An 18,931-nucleotide genomic window follows, 5' to 3' on the forward strand; every position below is an offset into this window, starting at 1 on the left:
CTACATGTAACTTCCCCAGTACCGAGAGCTGAAGATCTTTCTGCCACCATCATTTAAAAGACCATGATTTTAGTGACAGTTGTATGAATCTTGGTGTGGATAAATGATGGTCCTCTACAGACAAATTCTCACATTTCTAATGCTTTTTTTTGTCAAATCTTCCCCAAAACTCAGTAGAGGAATACCATACAATGGAAATCATATAAGGGTCATCCAATTGGGTTATTTTTTGGAAGTAGAAGGTTTCCTTCCCTGAAGTGGTCTATTTTAGGGATCGTGCTGAGATAGTATTGTACTTCTCAACAGTATCCCACAACAGAACAATTTAGCAAGTACACAAAACCCTCACATTGGTGGTATCCTATACAGTTCACAAATTTATGGAGAGGGCCAGAGATTTTCAGCCTGGAGGAGATCAAAGTAAGAACTGGAACGAATGTTTGCCTATCCTTAGAAACCAGATGAATTAAGACAACATTTTGAAGCTTGCAAAAAATCTGGTACTGTTATTTTATGCTTTCTGGTTTCCACAAACACAATACTCTGATCTTCTCACAATATTTTCCTCCCAGCCAAAGCTGAGAAATTCTGGGCATCTCATTAGTAATCCTGCTGCATTTATTGTGATACGGCTCACCAATTCCCTAGAGGAAGAACATCAGAAAAGCAGTCTTATTTTTCTCAACCAGCCTCATACTGCAGAATATATATTGCTCGTCTTCCTCCGTACCAAGCCCTCATTACTTTCCCAGATCTGATGTTATCTCAGTGTTGTAAATGCCAGCTGGGGAAGGCAATGCTCATGGTTTTCACAGGGCCACATCATGTCACAGACTGAGTGAATGGGGCAGCATCAGCCATTGCCAAGGTAAGCATCCCCTTAGATTTGTGGGAAATTCCTGATCATAAATCACACGCATCCTTTAAACCAAACAGTTGTTGAGTGCTTAGCTGCACTCAATTAAATCAGTAATATTTAGATCCTCCAATAATGGCAAGAAAACAACATAGCAGAAAATGAACCCTTGCTCCTGAGAACTAGGCCACAGCTTGCTCTGTCCTTGAGAATTACCTGGGTGGTAGGTAAAATGCTGGGGTTGGCTTCTTTTTCTTTTTCCATTGATGACGTAAAAATTCACCTTCACAGCTGTGCGAATGTGCTTGTTACGGTACTCTGGTACTTCTACAAAAAGCATGCTCTGAAACAACCAAAGGTGACAATACAGAATTAGCGACGGAGGCTGACCGCAGAGTCTTGGGTGCATCTCCCCTGTCACGCGTCCAGGCATAAAGGAAGAGAAATCTTCCTATTCGTTCCTATAAAGAAGGGTATGAAAGTAAGAAAGGAAAAAAAAGGGCAGATGGTGATCTTTGGTACTAGGAAGCTGGCTTCTATGTACTGTATTCTCTCAGGTACTTGATGTTGTCCTGACTTGGAGAGAGAAGTCTCAGCTACAAATAAACCAGAATGGTGATAAATGCAGCAGCACTGTTAATCACGCTGTGCTGGATAAACAAGTATGTATTGCAGAATTCCCTCTCTTTGTTAGAATAAACTTGATTATTCTATAGGCTTTTCACTTATACACAGTTGGATCCCGCTTCCATGGAAATTAACAGGGAGCATCCCGTTCTCCTCCGCAAGGGCAGGCATCGCCCATGGCAATGTACGTGCTAGCTCCTAAATGCACCGAATGACTACAGTAAGGTCCCATTAAGCAAAGTGAACAAAGAGGCTCATTCCCTTGAAAGATCAATGTTCATTTTAAATACTATAGTACAAATCCTGTCCTGCACAGAGCACCCAAGACTTCCATACAGGCGAAAGGAAGTCAGGACAGCCAGCATCCTGCAACGGACTGGGCTGGTACAATAGAGTCTTCTGCAAGAACACAAAATCTAGCAGTTATTCAATTTGCTGTGGGTTACTGCTACATGAATAGTTTCTTTTTGCAACACATCTACTGCTGAAGCATTTGACATTTGTTCATCACAGCAGTAAGATAGCTGCTCTTTCTGCTTTTTGAGACGCTCTTTGAAAACCGCCCCTTGAATACAACTTGCTGTCTGAGAAGCCCAAGGAGTGGACATCCAGTGTTTTGCATACTTACAGGCTGGCTCTTGTCTTTGTCCACTGTTGCCTCCATTTCCCAGATCTGCTGCCCATCTAGAAGAATATCACAATATTAATCTAATGGGTTTTGGTTTTCTTAAAATGATAAAGCTTGACTTAAAAAAAAGGAGGCAAATTAAGGGCATCAAGTTAGCAAAGCTCTCAAAATGGACTTAATCTCAAGCACCTTCCCAGTCCTAACCAAAAGCAACAGCATTTAATTTAAACACATCATTGAACACTTCTCTCGCCAGGAAAAGACTTACATACATATTAAAATTAAATGTTTATGCAGAATTAGCCAAACTGAGGAATGAAACATTTAGCACAGGTGCAACATCTGCTTTTTAGCAGACTTGGTTTCAGCCAGCTTGACTGATGGAGGGCACCTGAAGGTCAGATAACTCATTAATGGTCCCATTCGGCCAGCAGCTCAGCAAACCTTCTGCTATTTTAAGCCAAGACCTATGGCTCCCCACCAGTGTGGTAAGTGGCGGAATGGGCCAGGAGGTGGAGAAAGGACTAGCTAAAAATTCAGATCTCCTATGGGGTGCACAGAGATGCCAGCAAGCAAACTGAGCCACCTCAGGGCTGATTTTTAGAGGTGCTGCACAGTGAAACTGGCAGATGCTCTGAATTCTCACGGGAGCATAGGTTTTTCTAGAAGTAGTTCAACAAGGGCAGGTTCTTGCCATAACTGGGAAACCAGCTATACAGGGCGCTTCATTTCTGTTTTGCATGCCCTCTTACTATTTATACTCGTTTCTTACATGTGCAATATGAAACCTCAGCACACGATATCTGGCAATACGTCTCCTCTGATTGAGGAACAAGCCCAACATCTCCGACAGTGGGTCGGCACCTCCGCACCGCTGCCACCGCGGGCTGCGAAGGAGCGTCGCCGACGGGCCTGCCTAAAGTCACTGTAAAGCACCAAATATTCCCCGTACTCGGTGTAAAAGTACCTCATTGCATGTGCAACAGCCTCTGTCTCTGAACCACTGAAGTCTTTCTGCTCTTAATTACATCCACGCAGCTCATCTCCATTCTGAGTTACACAAAATCGCATTTATAGAGGAAAATAAAACGTGATTCCTCTCGTATGGAATACCATCAAAGTAACCCCTGTGCTATAAGGGTATGTCAGTAGTGACAGGGCATTTGTACACAGACTGTGTGCGTCATCTGGCTACAAATATTTCTTAAATGTACTGTTGCCCACACTTCCCAGAAACATCTTTTAGCAATGCCTTCCTTAGTGCTTTTTTTTTTTTTAAGATTTTAATCTCTACCCCTTTGATTTTTATATTCTGCTGAGCCTTTTAGCCAAGCAGTTCGCAGAAGAAAAATACCGATGGGAAAAAAAAATTGCCTCATACCTTTCTGAAAGCTTGATTTTAAAATGAACAGGGGACACGTATCCAAACGAACCAACGTGACTTGAAATACCGCAGCCTCAAGGCTGGTGTTTGCTTTAGAGAGGGGGAGGCAGCTCCCGGGCACGTTTCTGCGGGGGTTCCCCAGGCTGCACACCCAGGTCTGGAGGACAGGGGAGAAGTCTCCTAAAAACAGCCCTTCTCACAGGGCTTTTTATTTTTCCCAATTCTTGGAAATTCTGCAAGAGCTGCTTTTGTCCTCTGCTATTTAAGCACTTCTGCTTCTGGCAAGAAGGGAAATGAAAGAGTATTTTTAAATGCATTTTGCATTTTTTTTTGTTGTTTTCCTCTTTGTTCTCCGTGCAGACAATGAGCTGACAGATGTGCTCGGCTCTCGGGCAGCCTCTCGCCGAGGGGGAGCGGAGCGGCTGCTTCGCGGCCGGGCCTGCGGCCCCAGCCCCGCGCCCCGCCAGCCCGGGGGTCCCTCCCAGCGCGCCCACTGCACCAGGCGGGACCTCGCCTCCCCCAGCACCCTACACCGCACACACCTCCGCTACGTTTCGGCCCCTAAACACGCAGGAGGGTCAGGAGGGTTTAGCCTGAGTCCATCGCCAACAGCGACCCCCTTCCTCCCTCAGGACCGGCCGGCTCCCCCTGACATACTGGTGCAAGGAGAAAATGCTAAATAATTCTGAGTTTTTTCTTTAAGTTCCTCCACAGCGAGTCAGTTGTCTTTTCTACGCTAACACGAGGGTTAGTGACGGGCTGCCAGAGCGGAGCGGGCCTAAGCAAGCTGTGTAATTAAAGCCAGCAAGGCTCTCGCCCAATTTGCTCTTTAGCCCTCACATCCCAAAGGACCGCTGTGCAAAGGGATGGAAAATATTCCATTATTCAACAATAAGCATCCACTTTGGCCGCTGCTCTGGATTGTTGCAGGTTAAATCGATACCCCCGTTAATGCGGCTAACACTTTTCCCTGGTTGAAACAGTAAACATCTCAGAGAAGGGGAAAGCCAGCAAATACTGGGGGTTTAATCCAGCAAGTACTAAATGCATTGTCTGATGACGAGGCAGTAAATACTTAATGGGGGGATTCCTCTTCTAGGTGATCTTTTGTGAAAAGAAACCATCATAGTACGTGTTAAGGAACTTCTCCACACCCCCCAAAAAAATCCTAAAAGATAACTTTTTATAGTTCTCTGAAGAAAAGAGGAGGGAAAAGGAAACAGCAAAATATGTCATAAAATAAGAGCTCTGATAGAGACACACACGGGGAACCGTCGAAGCAATGCAATATGAAGACATCCTGACAACAAGGACAGCCAAACGGGAATATTTGACATTGGTTTTCCTCCAGGCAGAATGTTTTCATCTTTGTTTCTGTATTGCTAAATTCAAACAGTCTGTGCAGATACAACAGCACTAACTTCACAAAGAAGGTAGAAATCAAAAGGATTTGTTGGTCCAAAATGCATAAAATAACAGAGAAACAGGCCTCCAATTCATCTGCCGTATTCGAGGGGCCTGTGAAGCATATGCAGCCACAGTCACAGTGGATTTGATTTAGTAACCAAGCCACTGAAACTCCTCTAAAAGCTAATGAAGCCAACCATAAAAATCAAATGATGTTTAGGCTGAGTCCAAAGTCTGTGGGGATTAAGAGTAAGAACAAGAATAAGCCCAACCAAACAAGAAATAAATGTATTTGGGGTTATCATTCTAATGATGATACATGCTTCTGTTTGGATATATTCATACTCGTGGCAGCTAAACAGGTTTCTAACAAATCTGTCAGCAGCAGCAATCCCTGTTCTTTAAGCACTGTTGAATATAACCACTCTGCAGCTCACTCCCTGACCTTTATGCTTAAATATCACGATGTGGCTCCATCTGCCTCGCTGCTTCACTTTTATAGTTGCGAATGTACAAACTTTAGTTCGAGACAATCAATATTTGCTTTTCCTTTAACCCCTCTGGATACTCACATTAATGGTGAGCTTTTGGCAGAAGGATGAGGGAGGCTGTGAATAAAATGAAAAATACAACTGCATTCTCTCCCACCTTTCACCTATCCTTTTTGCTCATAATGAAAATAAATCTTTTAATTATGTATACTCAGAGTTAATGGAGAGCAGGAGGAGTAAGCTGAGAAGTCTAAGGCCCATCTGTAGGACAATTTGAGCAAATTTTGAAGAGAGAAAAATTGCACCAAACTGTCAACACATTTAGCTTCTTTAGAATGTGCATACGTGAGGATTTTTTTAGGAGGAATTATTTTACCAGCTGGCGAAAAATGGGCAGCCAATAACAGACCAATGATGCAAATCGGCTCTTGGCTACGTGGCTGGTGCCGTTGCTTTTATGACAATGGGACATCCTCACAAACCCATGGGCCCCGATGGGATGCACCCACGAGTGCTGAGGGAGCTGGCGGATGCTGTCGCTAAGCCACTCTCCATCATCTCTGAAAGGTCATGGAGGACAGGAGAGGTGCCTGAGGACTGGAGGGCAGCCAGTGACGCTCCAGTCTTTAAAAGGACAAGAAGGAGGACCAGGAAACTCTAGGCCAGTCAGCCTCACCTCCATCCCCGGAAAGGTGATGGAGCAGTTCATGCTGGAGGTCATCTCCAGGCAGGCAGAGGAGAAGGTGGTTATCAGAAGTAGCCAACATGGATTCACCAAGGGGAGATGACACCTGACCAACCTGACAGCCTTCTGGGATGGCACGACTGGCTGGGTAGGTGAAGGGAGAGCAGTGGGTGGTGTTACCTCTACTTCAGCAAGGCTCCTGACGCTGTCTCCCACCACATCCTCATAGATAAGCTTAGGAGGTGTGGGTGAGGTGAGTGGGCAGTGGGGTGGATTGAGAACTGGCTGAACGGCAGAGCTGAGAGGGTCGTGGTCAACGGGGCAGAGTCTGGATGGAGGCCTGTAGCTAGCGGTGGTCCCCTCCTTGCTTGCAAACTGAGAAGATTAAGCCCCAGCTTGACTGATAATCTAAATTCTCCAAGTACAGATAGCTGTTCATTGCATGTCATCAAACCTGCACTGACAGTGCAGAGTAAGAAAACTGCAAAAGAGCATCATTTTTGCTGAAGTATTGTAACGCACGTGATAATGCACATGCAGCGATACGTGCCAGCCAGAGCCCTCCAAGGATGTCCCAGTACGTGCGTGGATCGCACTGGAGCTTGGTGCCAGCTCCATGTGCGTGGCGTGCCTCTGATTCTACCTCCCCAATGGGGAATTCAATCTGCATCTCTGAAAAGAGCAGTAGTTCCACTAAAGATGATAAAATATTTTTGGATTTAGACCCTGAGGTCTTACCAGTCACGGCTGCTTCACGCAATATTTTCACTGTTGTGGTTCCCTGCTCATTTAATGGTTTGTCTTAGTTGGCAAGTCTTTAACGCCACAGGTCAGTGAAATGTTCAGGAAATAGAGATTTTTGTGCTGCTTCAGGGCTATGAGACTTAGCATTAAACCCTGATGAGAGATCTGATTGTGTCAGCACTCTGTGGAGGAATGAATGAGTTGCTGGAAGAAAGTAATTCTACCCTCTCTACCTCAAACTGTGATCACACCAAAAGTCCTGCTTCAAACTTTGGGGGAAATCAAAACGTCAGTCTGCATTAGGAACATTTTGGGTGATTCTCTGCAGCCCCTTATAGGGCTTTTTTTAATTAGCCAATTAAAGGTTTTCTGAACCAGTTACAGCCTTTACACATTATTCACGATCCCTTACTCATGACTCTGGGGTCAGTAACTAGCAGAGAAATAAACTTACTGCTTTATTTGAACAAGCATGACTGATGGACTGAGAGGTTCAGGAAATTTTCTTTGCAGTTCTCTCCAGCTGAAGACTAAGTATACTATTGTGCCGATTCTGTATGTGATTCTGTGCCTGCGTGTGATTTTATGCTTGAAAATGTTCATTGCTTTTCTCAGTCAAGCATTACACAAATTATTTAATGAACAACCTGTTACCTTTTTCCCAGGCAGCAAACCATGCTGGTTCTCCACAGAAATGAGTGTGGTAGCTAGAGGGACAGCTGCCCCAACTACGCATTTCTGCAGAGCTCCCTTTGGGCTGGCAATGAATTGTCCCTACTCAGGGTGTTTCTTGGAAGGTCTTCCAAAAAAGCACAATTATCTCTGTCAGCTTTTATGAGTAGATAATGGGCATGTCTGGAAAAGAGTCAAGATTTTTTAGAGCCACCCCAAGAACAAAATAAAGAACAACGAATGCTTTCCAGCAGAACAGACGCCACTTCTGAGATGTGGAAGTCTCATGGGCAGAGGAACACTCACACAGAGTTTCTGCTGCTTTTTGGGGGGACGAATTCTGATTTCAGCTGGGAATTTATCCTGTTTCATGTCAGTGCAAGGCTGCTCAGCATCTGGTCCTAACCACTCATCTCCTTCTAAGCTTTTACTTCAGAATAGTTTTCACAGTTCAGAGCACAGAGTGAATGAATTTACAACTCACAAAAGTAGAGCTATTGGCTTTTTCACTGAGCCTGATTTCCATGGATTTCTTTTTCTTTCTGAAGCAAGACTGCCCACTGCAGTTAACGAAGCTCTGTTTATGAAGAGCTGAGCCCAGTGCCTTCATTTCACTGAGGACATAAGTTTGAGTCACCAAGGCCAAAGATACAAGTCAAGGTCTGGGAGGTAAAAGGCCAATGGATTAGTCATCCGCCATCCAGCCCAGCCCCAAATCTGACATTTTGCACAGTGAGAACAAGTCTAGAGGAGATTTCTCCCCATCTATTGTTGAGGAATTTGATTCATGGTAAAATAAAACATAAATACAGTAGTTAAGTAGCGAAGCAGCAGGGGCAGTCTGTCATTCCAGAGCTCTTCCAAATGATTCCTTGTGCCAATTCATCAAAATAGATCTGTTGTTTTTTTAAGATTATACTTGTGTTTGTGTGTGTGTGTGTATAAATTATTAAACAAAAGCTCCTCTCAAAATAAAACCACTGGGAACCTCCATGTAATAAAATGAGTCACACCAGGATGCGATGACTAAGTGGGAGAATAGGGAATTCCACTCCCCATGCCAGCTCTCTACATGATCCATTTTCTGTCAACAGGTGATGGCAGCTTGTCTCTTTGCCTTTTGTTTATCCCAAGAATTATTATTATTTTTTAATATTCTCTTTAAACAATTAAGATTCAAAGCTGAATAATCAGGACCAGGCACACTTCCACTGAGCGCCCCCATAGTAAACAGTGAGCCAGGGGATCCAGGCCAGTAGTGGCTGCCTGTGCTAATAAGGATTTACCAGCTGTAAAATTCCAAAATCTTGTGTCATACGGGGAAACCTTCCAAAACACTGGATTCCACCCTGTCTCGCTGAGTCTCTAACAGCTATGGCAACTCCATTTCTGCAGCCACACTCTTTTGCATTTTTTTGTGTGTGTGATCCTTAGATTTTTTCCTGTTTTGCAGTGTTTTTCTGGGATCCCCAGTTTCATGTCTGACAATTGCCCCGTGGGATTACAAGAACACCTGCGGCAGGCAGCACATTTCAGCCAGGGAGTAAACCTATGGGCAGAAAGGTTTGCTGGGCTTTCAGCAGCTCTAACAGCAAGGAAAAGCAGAATGTGTCCCTTTTACCCTGAAACTTCCTAATTTGCAGAGCAAAAAAAGGGCAAACTCTAATCCTCCTGTTTAATACTTGTTACTCCTCTGTGTTTGCAAGTGGTGGGATTTGCCAAGACACCTTCCTTCCTCTTTTGCTTAGAAAGAACAAACAAAACAGACACTCAAAGGGAACAAAACCTCCCCGATCGTCCCTAGTTCTGACAGCTTTTTGCGGAGAGAACTACCAAGGAGGCCCTGTGCTCCACTCTGCTGCCGCCTCACTTCGGTGCACGGCAAGGCGTGAGGAGGGCAGGTTAACCGGGCAGGTGATCACCTGTAGCTAATGCAAGAATCAGGTGGGCCTCCTGACAGAGACATCTGTAATTTATTGCCCTGGTTCATCCCATCGCTCTCTGCAGGTTCAGAGTTAAGATAGGCATCCAGCTTTAAATGCTGGCCTCCAGCCACAGACTGCCTGGAGCAGAGAAAGTGCTCTTTCTAAGCTATCAAGAAAATAACAAGACAGCAAATTTATTTCATATACCCTCCGTAGAACCTCACATGTTGCAAACAAATTGAATCATTTAAGATTACAGTACCACTCTCCGTTTTGCCAGCTCTGTAACTATTCCCAGATATTTGTGCTTTTTTCCTTGGCCTTTACCATTGAAAAAACCAAATGACAGTTTGGGTTCTCTTCCCCAGACGCTGGGCTTTTGTCTCAGGTTAAGATGCCTTAAAAACCTACGTTGTGATGGATGTTCAGTAGTGGGTGGCGTCTGTGACTGAGTTACGATCCTACTTCTAAGATATGTCCCGTCCCTCTCAACTCTCCATGACTTAAACCCTCCATTTCAGTTCATTAATTTAGAAATTCAGTGAGACAACTGGAGCTTGGAGCTTGCATTTAAATATTTAAAGTTGTTTACTGGGGTCAGATAGCAAACATCCCTTTTGCATGGATCTGGGAAAGAAATGGAAGTTTTAAAAAAATTTTTTTATGTCTTTTTAGTCTTTAATTTGCCTGAGAAAATTGCATCATTAATTTTGCATCATTAAGTTCAAAGAGATAATTGTTGCAAATAGTTTGCTATTTTTTGCATTTTGATCATTCATGAAATTGTCAGGCTCCTAACAGGCATTTAGTTCCCTGTTTGGGGTGCAGTGAGAAATTTCAGACTTGACACAACAGAAAAGGGGAACACTGCTGTAGACAGTCTTATAATTTCCTTTCACGTCTCCCACAAAGGACCGTGATCCTCAGCCCTGGTTCCTCTTCTGTTCACATTATACACGCCATAATGTCATACCATCACCGTTTTCTGTAGTGAATTGTCCTGGCCAGAGGCTGCTTCATGTTTCAAGCCATTTGGGTGATTTTGAGCAGATATATATCACCTTCAACAACTACAGCACGTATGGGCTGTAAAAGGCATCTACCGCAGAGAAGAGCACTTGTGATAGTGGCTTTACTTACGATAACGTCAGCCAGAACGTGCTTCGGGATCCATGGGTCTGGGGCAACACTCACTGGGGCGCAGCCTCCCCGGGAGCTTCGGCTCAAAGTAAAGTATCGCCCCTTTTAACCCCTTGTTGTCAAGGCTGCCCCACTCCTCCCGTTGTGGCCTGGCAGCGTATAGCTGTTCACTGCTCCAGAACTGATTGCTGCGGACTCCCACACCCCTTTAACAAAGGATTTACCCCGTTTCACTGAACTCTCTGGCTGCTTTTCAGAAGCAAATGCCATGCCCAAACACCCAGAAGTATGGAGCTCTTGCTGCAGCTGCAGACCAGAAGGGAGTGATGTAAGAAACTATTAATTCTTAAAATTTTTTGTATTTTTAACATCTGTTGTGCAATTTGACTATATCTAAATATATCTTTAACAAATCTTCGCTCTCCCCAGCTATGAGTTGTGAACATAAAACCCTTCTAGTGAGCTGTGATTTCCTTTTAACTTTTGCAGGGAGAGGTACAGGAAGATTGATAGTATCACTGGGTCCAACTTATTGTGCTTTATAAACAGGACTTTTTTAGAAAGTAGAAATCCCAAAAGCAGAAAGCGCCGCTGTGCTTATTTGCTAGCTTGTGATGCAGCAGGAATACAGAAAAGTGCAAGTTTGAGAGCAAAATCCCTATGAAGCCTGCTGGTTTGCTTCTAAAAGTGAAAGTAATATGTTTTGAAGAAACTACCTTACTTGCCCAGAGTTAAAATAAAGCACGTGTCTGCAATGAGAGACGTACAAAAGTGCTGGAAGTCGAGAGACACTGTGAAGTAGTGAAGCTATCATCAGAATAGTTATTATCATTATTGTTATTCCAGAGGTAGGCGAGCCACTGCAAGGGACGTAAATGAATATATAGGCATAAAACAGGCACTGGATGTGCAACGAGAGCCCATCTCCTGCAGCGATCCCCGACAGGAGAGCAACACAGATATATACCCAAGAAGAAGAGGGCCGCCAGGCTCCGAGAGGGCGGGCCCAGGTTGGAGGCCCGGCGCACACCTCAAGAAGCACGACGCTGCTCCTGTTGCGCACGAAGGCGCGAACGCTGCTGCCGTTCCTCAAGCAAGAAACCCTGTGAATCCTATTTCAGATATTTTAGTGAAGGCGCCAGGTATGCCACCGGGGGGGTACAGGATGGGGCCAGAGCAGGTATGAGGTGGAACGAGAGGGAGGGAAGAAGAGGGGCTCATGGGTCTTGGTAAGCTGGGCGCTAGCGGGGGCCCCGCGGTTCGTTTCTGGGGTACAGAGGCAAGCGCCTCCGTTCAGGCAGAGCATCTGGGGCACCCCGCAGACAAAAGCCACGACTCGCCACCGACACAGCGAACACGCTGGCCCTGCCCCTGCCCCGTGGCGAGCTCTCCTGAAACCAGCAGGCATTCGAGCATGCTCCAGCTCACCCGCTCTAGCTAGTAGCATCTTAAGAAACCACGGTCACAAAAATGTCACCGAGGTGAGAGACGTGCAGGAGCTCAAGGGAAAAGAAACGAGAACTCCATTGCTTGAATCTAGAGCTGGAAGAATTAATTTTTGTCAAAGGGACTTTGAGTGTCCCTGTTTCAGAGGCCTTGACAGCTGCAGCAGTTCAAAGGGCACAGAGAGCACCACCGCCCCCCTGCACAGTGCGCGGCCGAATTGAGGGATTTGCGGTGGATCTACTCCAGAGATGTATGCTCTCTGTTTGGGTTGTTCCTCCACCACCCACATTGTCCTAGCGATGACTCACGATGTCCATGTGGCCACCATAAGAGTTTGGCAGGGGAAAGCACAGTCCATTTGCACTTTTCTCCCAGAGAAACACGAAACTCCTCTATCGCTCACAGCAGAGCAGCAGTAACCAGTACACAGATGGGAGTAAACACAATGCACCCAACAGCATCTGACCTGCAAATTGTTACGTGACAATTAAAACAAATAAAAGGGGGAATTCCAAACCTTTTCTTTTTTTAACTGCATTGTAAGATCTGGGCCCCAACCAAACTCTAACTCCCTTGACCTTTAGCATATTCCAAACCCTTGATAGCCATAAGACTGCTTTTCAAGCTCTCCCTTCCAAATCAAAATTAAAAGAATACGTGCACTTCAAAAATTGCTATCTGTACAATCCGATCTAGTTGCTTCCCCTGACCAACCTTCATTTAGCTGGGCTCAGTTACGTGTCTCTAAGTTCAGATCTTAAAACTCCTTCAGCCAGACTCTGCTTTGGTGTGCTGGACTGACTCTGCCGAACTCATGAGCTCCCCTGGCTTACAGCAGCCTCAGATTAATCCTTCATCGGGCAGAGATAACTTAAAAAGAACTCAAAACTATAATGCTTGCGTGGTGGTAGACCTTATAATTAAGAAAGTGAATGCTATTTATGCATCAGCATTTCAACGCAAGTACTTTCGCCCCCTGCTCGCGCACAGAGCACCGAGCTCCAGCCCCTTCGCTTCGCTTCCTGCTGCCATTTCCTGTCGCAGGCCTAAAATGAGAGACTTTTGCAGACTTCTCGTTGGCGAGCTCATCGCAATAGCTTCTAGTTTGCGTAATACAACAAAGCAGTTGTTTTCATAACGACATCCCAGCATAATTTGGGGAATATTCTTTATTTTCCAGGTATTTCTAGGGGGAAATAAACGTATCTGTAGTGCTGTGTATCAGAGGAGTAAAAACTGTTCATTACTGTGCTTAGAAGCATGTTGTATTTCAGTCACAAATATGAACAGTTTTACATTTCTCTGCGTTGCTAGTAGTGAGTGAAGAATTGCCTACAAGATCCAGAGGAAACTGAAACAGGTTTTGGGTGTCCACCTGAGGAATAAAAACTCATTTACAATCGTGAGCCCCGAGAGCAGCTTCCTCAGCGTTGGAAGGCATGCCGACTGCCTCCTGCTCGGCACCCGCTGCAGGGTACTCCCGGATTTTGGAGCTTATGAAGCAATTAAGAGGAAGAAGTCTCACCACGCGGAGATACGTGCACAAAGGCATTTTTTGGGAAAAAAAGAAGAGTCTTGCGACTCTCATCCTAGACACTGGACAAACAAACCCACACTGGACAAACGAGCCAAGTCAAGAAGCTCTACGGAGTATGACATGCTGAAAGCTATTAGATGCTTATTTACACTGCTGCTCTCACCCGTGTCGTTACTAGCAGAGCCAAAACTGGCAGCAAAAGTGGGAAATCGAATACCACTTGCTAGCACAGGCAAGGCTTGCGAGCTGTTAAAATGAAACTCAAAGAAAACTGCGTTTTCCCTGCGAGCTGGTGCATCTTTCTGCCTTCACAAAGCTGCGATCCTTTCACAGGCTGCCCCGGCGCAGCATCGCGCTCTGGAGGGGGGCACACCAATGACAGGGTCACACCAATATGCACCATCCGCCCACTGGAATGTTTATTGTGGCTTTCTTTGCTTCCGAGCAGCTTATCAGCGCTTTTTGCGAGATGCTGTGCAAATCAGATCTTAGAGCGAGAGAGCTCCCCGAGGCGAGCGCAGGACCCACCTCCACCTTCCACCCGGTGGCATTTCTAATTGATAAATTGGGCTGCAGCACCAGGCTGCTTCGTTGTGTGCTCATGCAGCCTAGTGCAGAGACAACTAAGTGTGGACGTGGTAACGATAATTAAAATTGTCTATATGACAATTGACAATTATAATGAGGGAAGCTGAAAGTCACAGGTGCATTAAGATCCTGATTTTCAGGCAGGCTGGGACACTCATTAACCTCTGACAACCCAAGCACAAAGGCTTAATTCTCAATCTGCTGCAGTCAGCCAGAGTCAGATCGGCCCCTGCATGATTTGCATATCCAGCTCAGCATCTTAACCTTCCTCAGCTTAAGATATGTCTATTAAAGAAAGCAATCTTCACCTTAAAAGCTCTTCAGGGCATAACTGCGAGAGGTATCGCAGCATTATAAAACAGTGCATGGCTACACAGAGCAGAGTCCTCCAGCTAAACCACTGCAAACTACACAGACTTCTGATTCAGACCAAAGACTCGACTCCGGGCCTCCCATCCTCTGAATTCCCTCTCTGCCAATCATTTATTCAAAGTCCAGCAGACGGAGACTGCCTGCAGAGCTGAGGGGCGGCGGGGGAGGCAGGATATGGAACACCAGCATGCAAATCCCTGCTCCAGACTGGGCACTGCCGCTGGGATAAGTCATGCCTCTCCGCTACCAGGAGGTAAAAAAAGAAGAAAAAAAAGAGAAGCAGTTTCCCCAGCAGTGAAGAAAAGCTTTAGATTTAGTGTGGAAAATGCTGCTGTTCTTTTTACTTTCTAACATCTATTCCAGTCAGAGCCTTCTCCGCTCTTGTATGGAAATAGGGGCAGGGCGTTTTGGATGTTTCCTCGAAATGGCATTAAGGGCTACCTCCTTTTAGTCTATCATCTCCTTTAGTTACTGCAAAACATTCTTGGGACAGGTACCGTCGCAGGCTGCCAAGCATGTTCCCATGCACCTTCACGATTCGCTGACATCGACGGAACAGTGGCAGCACAGTGGGAAGGAATTAATACATGGGCTTAAAAGGAAATACAGGGTGCCAAGAAAATCGCTCTGACTGCACCGACTCATCTGAACCTTCACAGTTCAGAGGCCCAGAGCCTTTCACTCTTGGTGTAAAATAGCACGGCTTGCTGGTAATGTGGGGAGAAACTGGGACCCACCGCATGCTTCCCCCCCCATCACCACCTGATGCCCACATACATTAATTTTTTGGCACAATTCTTACTTTTTGCCAAAGGCATCACCCCCTAAATCATGCTCTTCACTTGGGCGATGCAATTTCTTAAATCCCTTGCAAGGGATATATCGCTTAAGCTGCCTCTACCTTAGCTTACCAGCAGAAAACTTAGGAGCAACGTGTTTTCTTAACAGCACAAAGGGAACACAAGGTTTACATAAACCAGGCTGCTGCTTTTTTATACTGCAGCGTCCTTTGTCTCGCTGAAATCAATAGGAGTGAAGGATGGCAGAGTCTGGCCCTTCATATTTGCAAAGTGCTTTTCTGACCACTGGACATTGTTGTTATCCTTGCAGAGCACATTATTTAGAACATAAAAATCAAGCCTAATGAAGGGTAAATTAAACAAGTCCAGACCATTTACAGAGAAACAAATGTCCATTTGCAAAAGCCTTAAAAAATCCAATAAAATACACATACTACTTAGTGAGGTGAGATGAAATGTCTGCGTGTGTATGATATTAGAAAACAAACAATTCAGCTCTGAAAAAACAGGTAACTAACTACAGCAGAATGCATTTGTTTGCATTTCCTCCTGTGAACAAGAAAACCTGGGTTTCTGCTGCCCACCTTAACCATTAGATCATGCTAGAGCCTATTTTTCTGGGGTCAGGTATTCTCTGAGTTAGAAAGCAAGTGATGTTTATTATAGCGTGCCGTTAGGAAAACACAATAGAGAGAGCTCAGCAAAGGCAGTAAAGGTGATGCCAGGCAGCTAAATAACTCCCAGTAACCATTCTTTATTCCTACTATCTATATTCACCCCGCACCAGTCAGGGTTTGGAACCACCTTGTACTGGCTCTGTGCAGCAAGCCGAGCAAATAAGCAGACAAGTTGAAAAAAGAGAGAACCTACAACCTGCCACTCCTTCCTCCTTCATGGTTGCTCAAGAGCTAGCAAGATTATCTGAAAACTTTGGCAGAATGTGTTTTAAAAGAAGCAGAACTACTGGGGGAAAAAAAATATAAGTAGCATTGGGCGGAAACGGGGCTTTTCTCTTTGAACTGAATTTTATTTGCTTGCCACAGTCTGAGCCTGTATAAAAATATCTGGAAAAATATGGAAGATGAAGTGGGGCATTCTTGTTTCTCAGTATGTGTATAAAAATAATTTACTTTGTATAAAAATACACATTGTGCACGTTTTTCCCCCACAGACTTCTAAAGGGAAGAAAAGGCAACCTTTGCCTGTAGTTCACATCAATAAAAAAATGTTCATTTCAGTTATGATTTCTGCAGTAGCATTCCCTAAACATGAGATTAAAAGAGCACAGAGGAAGACGTAACAGTCATCCCATTTCCTTGATAACACATTCTTTTCCTGCTGATTCCCAGTGTCTGTATCCTTGTTGACTTTCCCCACGACACAGCTTTGATTTACTCATCAACAGTGCCTGAAAGGCCAATAATGCAAATATTTGCTCCCAAATCAAATTTTACTCACATGGTTAAGTCAAGCGACTTGGTTTTACTTACATGCACATGAATGGGATTACTCACTTGAGCAGGGTTACTCATAAGCACAAATCTTAGGATGAGACCATGAGACAGCACTACAGATTTGCCTTATCCCGTTAGGGCCAGTTACAAGAAAACCTGCCTTACCTGACGTTTTCTCTGTGAACACCACCTTGGACTCTGCTGTGAAATTCTGTCCGGTCAGGATCATCTGTTGTCCTCCATAAACGAGGCAGCTATCAATATCTTGTCTTTCAACCATTGGAAGTTCGTGAGCAGACCTTTGGGCTGTGGACAAATTGCAGACATGAATGAAACCAACTCTGTTTTACCATGACTTTCCAAATCTTCCCAGAACTATCCACAGATCGATCTTGTCATCGTTACCATCTGTGGACTGCCAAAGCAGCTTCTCCAGGGTGCTAAATTTAGGTTTGAGAGGGAAAAATAAACTTACTCAAGGCATTTTATTTGGAAACGTTCAGGAGCTGGCTGCAGCGTTTCAGCTGTGCTGGCCTTACTCCTTGTCCTTGAGAAAGGACAGCTTGGATGAATGAGCTGGAACTTGCCCATCTCTGTTTCCAACTAAATGGCCAAATTTTCAAGTGCAGGCACACTGCAGCCCCGGAGCCCAAAAATTCCACCTGCAGAGAGGATTCCACTGAATAACACTGAATTCCTTCAGAAAAATAAAATAAAAAAAGAACCAAACCCTTTTCTACAAAATGCCCCCCACCTCCTGCTGAGCAGGCACTGCGTTGGGCCCGGAGCAGCCCGCAAGGCAGCAAAGCACCGTCCCCGCCTGCGGGCGCCGAGCCTCGTGCACACAACAAGAGGGGCAAGCACGAAGCCGCGCTCGCGCCGGCGCGCAGGAGGGGTCACACCGGGACTCTGCCGCCGCCTGGGCTTTCTGCAGGCGTGTTTTGCAGGGGCCTGAATGCCCGCGGAGCGGGGTCCTGTGATGCAGACTGACTTTGATTATAAAAGGCCAGGAAAAAAAAGGTAGAGTGGAATCCAGATGGGCATGGAGGTGATCAAGGATTTCTAAGGTCTTTACTGTTCTTGGCCAAACCTGCAGCGTGACTTCAGCAAGTTATTCTCTCCTTCCCCAGCCATAAAACCAGGATAGCACCGTCTCTCCACCTATTTTCCTCTCCTCCCATTAAAACAGCCATCTGCACGGTCAGAAAAGCTTTGGAGAATCCTGGTCACCGTTCCTGCGAGCCCATTCCAACTGCCTGCTAACAAGCGGCAAGAGCCGAAGAAAGCGAAGATGCGAGAATTGTTGTTCCCTACAACACAGACAGCTGGAAAATATCATGAGCTTCCCTGTGACCAGACCAGGTGGGCAGCAGTTTGGGTCTGGTGAACTGCGAGTTCATGACCTGCACTCAAACTCCTCCAGATTCATCCACCCCAACTGGAAAGGCCTCTAGAGGATGCCGCTCATCTATTTAACATCTGCCTTGGCTGGATTTTAATTTTCTCTGACAAAGAGCCTGATCCCAATAGACCCTGAGCACTTGTGCCTTCCCTTCGCTGAACACCGCTGGCTGCCGAGCCAAAAGCACGGAAGCGTTATCCTATACGTTCAGCGCGGGTCCTGCACACGCGCACAGCCACGGCTGCGCTTTCTGCGACCTGGACCCGGCACCTTTTGCTGCTGCGCAACCTTCGGAAAGCCCAAAACCCAACCGCTCCTGGCCGTGGTGAGAGCTGTACAGATTCTCTCACCGCATGAAGAAAACGCTATTTGGTGGGAAGACACAAGCATTAAACCTTTCAGCCAGGTGTCTGCAGAAGAGGGGAGCAAATTCTTTAGCAAGGACATGCTCAGCTGAACCCTTTTGGCCAGTAACGACAGAGTTTTTGCTCTTAAAATACAGATAATTCAATATTTATAACTTTCTTGTGCCATTTGAGAGGCATTTTTTAAAGTCTATTTAAAACAACCTTATGACTCATTGTTCCCTTCAAATATATAACAACAGCTGGGCTAAGATACTGCCAGTTAAGAATATATATTCAGATTATTTTCACAGAAGCTGCTAATTTCTTTCACATGGCTGTATGATTAAGTCCTTTCCCTAAATACTTGACTTTTTGATGAGTTCATAATTGGATTTATCACAAAGACAGATTTGTAACCTCAAAGGT

The 18,931-nt window shown here is 45.3% G+C and overlaps 1 protein-coding gene across 3 annotated transcripts in view; it reads right to left on the reverse strand.

Moving 5' to 3' along the window:
* Window positions 1–18,931, reverse strand: part of NFATC2 (nuclear factor of activated T cells 2) — a 102,424-nt gene that overhangs the window by 35,960 nt on the left and 47,533 nt on the right. For all 3 annotated transcript variants that reach the window (XM_064465234.1, XM_064465235.1, XM_064465233.1), the window contains 3 exons: window positions 16,922–17,062; window positions 2,112–2,167; window positions 1,073–1,199 (listed from right to left, as the gene is read on the reverse strand). In XM_064465234.1, coding sequence (XP_064321304.1) covers window positions 1,073–1,199; window positions 2,112–2,167; window positions 16,922–17,062 — 324 coding nt within the window. The remainder of the gene's footprint in view (window positions 1–1,072; window positions 1,200–2,111; window positions 2,168–16,921; window positions 17,063–18,931) is intronic.

The sequence above is a fragment of the Phalacrocorax carbo genome, chromosome 14, assembly GCF_963921805.1.
Source record: "Phalacrocorax carbo chromosome 14, bPhaCar2.1, whole genome shotgun sequence".
Classification (NCBI taxonomy): Eukaryota; Metazoa; Chordata; class Aves; order Suliformes; family Phalacrocoracidae; genus Phalacrocorax; species Phalacrocorax carbo.